Source organism: Condylura cristata, unplaced genomic scaffold (genome assembly GCF_000260355.1).
Source record: "Condylura cristata isolate star-nosed mole 26May11 unplaced genomic scaffold, ConCri1.0 scaffold00024, whole genome shotgun sequence".
NCBI lineage: Eukaryota > Metazoa > Chordata > Mammalia > Eulipotyphla > Talpidae > Condylura > Condylura cristata.
This window is the reverse complement of record NW_004567125.1, coordinates 13549385-13555123: the sequence shown is the minus strand read 5'-3', so window position 1 is coordinate 13555123 and position 5739 is coordinate 13549385. Positions and strand designations below refer to the sequence as shown.

At 36.1% G+C, this 5739-nt stretch overlaps 1 protein-coding gene across 2 annotated transcripts in view; it reads left to right on the top strand.

Annotated features, from left to right (window-relative positions):
• ATF6 (activating transcription factor 6) overlaps positions 1-5739 on the top strand; it is a 173729-nt gene that overhangs the window by 54018 nt on the left and 113972 nt on the right. For both annotated transcript variants that reach the window (XM_004688104.2, XM_012729154.1), the window contains exon 10: positions 3578-3709. In XM_004688104.2, coding sequence (XP_004688161.1) covers positions 3578-3709 — 132 coding nt within the window. The remainder of the gene's footprint in view (positions 1-3577; positions 3710-5739) is intronic.

Sequence of the window (5739 nt, the reverse complement as noted above, 5' to 3'; positions counted from 1 at the left end):
GGGGACTACACCTAAGGAAAGAAATCCAATACTGTACAAAGATGAAAAATGATGTAAGAAAAATTTAAAAATTAATTTAAATAAATATACTCAAGACTTGGATTTAAAATGCAGCTGTTTACATCAAAAGACAGCAAGTTTGCAATAGGTAGGATAGAGTTGGAGATGGGCCTTTTTTTTTTGTCCAGTTACTTGGTATGAAAACTGGACATCTGAAATCATATCTTAAAGTTTAAGTGGCTTTGTAAATCAAAAACAGTTCTTGGCTTTCAGAATTTCATAAATGGAAAAGTAAAGTAACTGTTCTTCAAACACTTTTTCCAGACTTTTGGGGAAAATGAAATTTCTATTTTTTAAAAACTAATCTCTGCCATTGGCCTCTAAGATGAGCAGGGTCTTATTGGTGTGGTGATTACTTTGTGGCTTAAAACTATTGTGACTCTTGTGGCATAGCATGTTTTGATCACAAGGACTTCTATTTTCTTTCTTGAAAATTTTAATTTCTTTTTTTTTTTTTAAGATTTATTTATTTGTGCGTACAGAACTGGGGTACAGGCTAGAGGCTCAGGGGCGGCGAGAGGCTTCACCAGAGACAGAGTGGGGAGCAGAACAGGCAGATCCACGAAGTACACTGCTGAGGGGAGCAGCGGGCGGGTCAGGAGAGGTCTGCCACGCCATGTGGTCACCTCTGGGGCAGGCGGGAATCGAACTCATGCGGAAGCGGCTTTAGATTCTAAGTGCTGTGCTTTAACCCGCTGCGCCACCAGGGAGGGCCTTAATTTCTTTTTATTGGGGTAACATTGGTTGACAACACTGTGAATGTGTTTCAGAGATGTAGGGTTACTCCTCTTCAGATAACCCAGGCTTAGCACACCCAGACCCACACCAAGGCAGTCATAATTCCCTTGCCATTGTAGACATATACACAAAGATATCACTGAACCAATGTTGTAGGGTGTTTTGCCTGTTTTTTTTTTTGTAATTGTATTTTATGATTTCAGATCTTACTTCCAAATCTTTAATCCGTTTGGGTTAATTTTGAACCCAGACAATCAACTCCAGTATATTTTTTTTCTTAGTTTTTATAAATTTATTTAAAAATACAGAATAGAGCCTGATTTAAGCTAATTGTGAAGAGCTTGACTGGGTTGTTAACATCACCAACTGTAAAGGGCCATTGAGTGTGCAGTGTGAATCTGAGTCATCTCTGTTCTTGGAAATTTAATTTTTCCTAAATCAACAAAGAGGGACACCAAATGATACAAAAACTCATGCCAAGAATTTAAAAGTTCACATCAACAGCAATTTTCTCATACTTATTTGTACATTTGGGTTTTACTAGGACTTTCTTTAATATTTACGGTGTCATGAGTTTTCTAAGACAAATTCTGGCAGTGAGATAAAAGCTTTGTGTCTTTCAAATATTAGTAAGAACAGGGGACTATAAATCTGCAGTATGACATTGCTGAAAGTTAGTTTCTATAGGTCATTTCTTAGGGGTTAGGCATTTGTCATTTTGGAATTGAACTGGACTGTTGATTTCTCTGTAAATTGGCTTAAGAGGAATTTCACATTTAGGCTAGAAAAAATAACCAAGAGGGAATGGAGGGCGATGGCAACAACAGCCAAAAATAAATAAGTGGAAAACTTACAAATTTTCCTCTCAAAATTTCTTAATATGTTACCTTTCAAAATAACATCTGGGCTAATGGATAGATAATAAAATAAAATCTGGTTCTTGGCTGAGAACCCTTAACTTTAAATCAAAGTAATCAGTATGTGGCACATTTTTGGGTGACCTATCCTGAACCCCATCAATATAAATTCAGAATTGGAAGAGGAAGAAGAAGGGATGGGATGGGAAGAGAATGGTTCAAAATCAGTTCATGAGAAAAGAGCTGGGATTTTAATAAAAGCCACACTTAATATGATGTAACTACCAAAAAAGCCACATAATATTATATAGACTGCACATGGGAAGAAATGATTCTCTTCCAGTCTGTGACGCTCCTCCACCCTCCAGTCCATCAAACCCACCTGAGAAACACTGTGTCAGGTCTGGACACGCCCTTGAGAGCATATTGACAAGTGGGTGATGGGACGGAAGACCATAATGAAGAGCATTGGGGAAAAAACTATAGTGTTGAAAAAGAACCCGTGGGGCAAAGGGTGAGAGATCTTATTAATAGATATCTTTGGTCAGTGGAAAACAGACACCCGAAACCTATGTTTTTCGAACTGTTGAGAATAGCTACGGGCTTTCCAAAGCTAGTACTAAAGATGGAAACTTATAAAGAAGCACTTTCCCAGTCAAGGCCAGGAGACAGTCTTTGAGTGGTAGAGCTCATCCCAGTCTTCAGAGGAATTGAGGGACTCCTTGCATTCATAGGAGTGTTGTTATATGGGTCATTTACTAATAAAATGTGGGGGGAGACAGGAAGAGGGTGCATAGGGCTTAAAGTAATTGAGTGTGTATACCGAGGGAAAGTTCTTTGATTTGATTTGATTTTTTTGGACAGTATTTTGTATTTTGATTTTGTACTTTCCTAAGTAGAGTTTTGGGCACTATACTTGCAAGGATCAAAAAGTTAATACTTTAAAAAATAAGTTTCAAAAAGTTTTTTTTCCCTACAGTTATACTTTTCACTTCATTTTCCTACAAAATTATTGTTTAGTGCTTCTGGAGTGTTTTCTTAAAGTACTCATCAAACTAAGTTTTCCTTAGTTTAGCTTGACATTCCACTAAGCTCCATTTCCCCCCCACCATCCAAATGATGATTTTATTTATTTTTAAAATATATTTATTTATTTATTTTACATCATTCTTCATTATGTACATTTTTCATCTTGGTTGTGGACTTCCCACCACCACTTCACCCGTGTGCCATCACCATAGTTCCGTGTGCTCTTTTCGCCCCAGTTTTGATCCTGTTCCTCTCTCCACCCCTTAAGCCCCATTTTTTTGGCCTCCAATAGTTATGCCCATCAAAAAGACAGACATAGTGATCAAATGTATTAAGAAGGTGGGGAGATATAAATGGATAGGAAAATTTTACATGTAAATAAGAATGGAAGCATGTTTATAATAACAATTTTTTAGTATTATTTGATGGCCTGCTTCTGTACAAGACTAAGGGATTTAACTATTGCTAAACAATAATTTCCATTCAGTTTAAGTATTTCCTTATTGGAGACCTGAGTTTGAAGCATCCAGGAGGGCTTCTTATTTCAGCTATTATCTGAATACATAAGTAAAAATAAATAAATAAAATTTAATAAATAAATAAAATTTATCAGTGTATTGTACTTATGTCTATCTTTCATGCATACATAATAATTATAGAGTCTTTAAAGGATGTAGAGTGCAGACTTTGTTTAAACACGTTTATAAATAAGGTGTTCTTATGGTCACAATAATTATTTTCAAAAACTCTCTCATAAATACAGAATACCAGGTAGGGGATACACGTATTTTCTTTTTCAATATGCCACACACTTCTGATTTGATTCAGAGCAACATTTGGCATGTCTGTATGAACATATTTTTATTCTAATTATCGCTTTACATTTTTTTCAGCATATTGGAACAGGATTCCAGGAGAATGAATCCTAGTATGAACCCTGCAAGTCAAAGGAGGCATCTTCTAGGATTTTCTGCTAAAGAGGAACAAGACACCTCGGAGGGGATCATCCAGAAAAACAGCTACAGGTTAGATGCGTGTCTCTATCTAATGGAGTTAATGAAGCTTAGTAAGAGAATTATATAGCCTAACTCTGCATCTAAATGCAGAAGTGTTTTGTACACAGTTTTGACTAATAAAGCAAGCAAGTTATTATGGCTACTAATAAATTTTACTCTTAAGATCAGAATAAATTTACTTTTTGAAATTTTCCCCAGTTTTAGAATTCTTGTAAAGATGTGACCTTAAGATCCCAGTTTGTGTGCAGTAGTATACATCTTGGAACATGCACAGTATATACAGTTTATATTGTATATGACTTTTACAATTTTTTAACATAGCTATTTTATCAATAATGTTTATACCTATATCTAATATTTGTTAGCATGTATAATCTGTGAAGCATATGATGTGTTTGAAGATCTGGCTTGAACCTCTTTGCAGTCTTTTCAGTAATCTCTTTCCTTGTTTCAGTTGAACCCTATCTTGCTAAATTTCCTTATAGTCATTTTTATTAGTGTAAAGAGTCAGGTCCTGGAGTAACGAGGCAAAGAGAGATGACAATGTGGCAGCATGTCACAATGTAATGCTGCAACAACATCAAACCTGTTCATTACTCATTTCTGTGAAGTTTTATAGGCCAAAGGTGAGAGGAGAGGCATTATTAGGATTTTTACTGTTACAGCCACCAGAAGTAATGACTGTCATTCTGCTGGCTTCCTGGAAAAATGCTATGTTCATTTCTTTCAGGAATCTGTATTATGCAAACTAGTATTCTAAGTGTGGCTGAGGACCTCCAGAACTCTATGGCAGTGACTGTAGTGCAACACAGAGTCTGACAGATGCCATGATGCTGGACATAGAACACTTATTTTCTTTTTCAACATGCCACAATTGGCCATTGTTCTGAAATACTGATCTTAGCAATTATATAACAGTCCCTGAAAATTGCTGGAGTTTAACAGTATCTGATTTTACTAACTAATTTTTCCAAGTTAGTCCTATGTGTTCTGTAGTTTTGAGATATTTGTTGTCAGTGTACTATCCATTTAACATTTTTATTTTAAATTTAATTTTTTAAAGATCTATTTATGCATGCAAGAATTGGGGCGTAGATCAGAGGTGCAAGTGGTAAGAGGACTCCCCAGAGACAGAGTGGGGAGCAGATCAGGCAATTGACTGAAATACATTGCTGAGGGAAGCAGCAGGTGAAACAGGAGAAATCTACTGTGTCAGTAGTTTAGCTCCCTGGTCAGCGAACTAACACAGAGGCTGGTAGTAGCTTGATAGTGCTGAGACTTTAACCCTTGCACCAGCAGTGAGGCCCCTATTTTAAGTTTAATTTTATGAAAGTAGAAAGTGTGCCTCTTTGGCATATGTAGCTTGTTGCTAAAAAATAAAAGAAGCTATTGATTAGATACTTGAAATCACAGGCCAGGTAATCTTGTATCCTTCACTAACTACAATCAATAGACGTATTTACTCATTTTACCCATGTTAGAGTGAGGTGACATGGCTGCTCCAGAAGGCACACAAGTCTAATAACCCCAGTTCAGCCTAGAAGGGTAAATGACTTTTAGGCTGTAACTGATCAGCTTTCACAAGTCACCACTGCCTGTGTGTAATTGGAATTACTGATAAAAGATGGAAAAGATTTCAATTCTTGGCTATATGCAAGCCTCTTGAAATATCTGATTATTTTTGAACAATTTAGTAGATTTTTTTTCACTCTGTTAATAGGACTTTCTTGCCTCTTATCATTCATTGTAAGTGTGGAATAAAAGATATAAAAAATGTAATGTTTGCATTTTCTCAAACAAAAGTAGTGATAAAGGGCTGATCACAAAAATATATGGAGAACTGATGAAACTCAACAAAAATAAACAACCCCATCAAAAAATGGGCAAAAGAGCTAATAAAGACACTTCTCCAAAGAGGAAATGCAGATGGCCAACAAGCATATGAAAAAATGTTCAACATCACTTGTAATAAGGGAGATGCAAATTAAAACCACAATGAGATACCACCTCACCCCAGTGAGAATGGCACATCTTCAAAC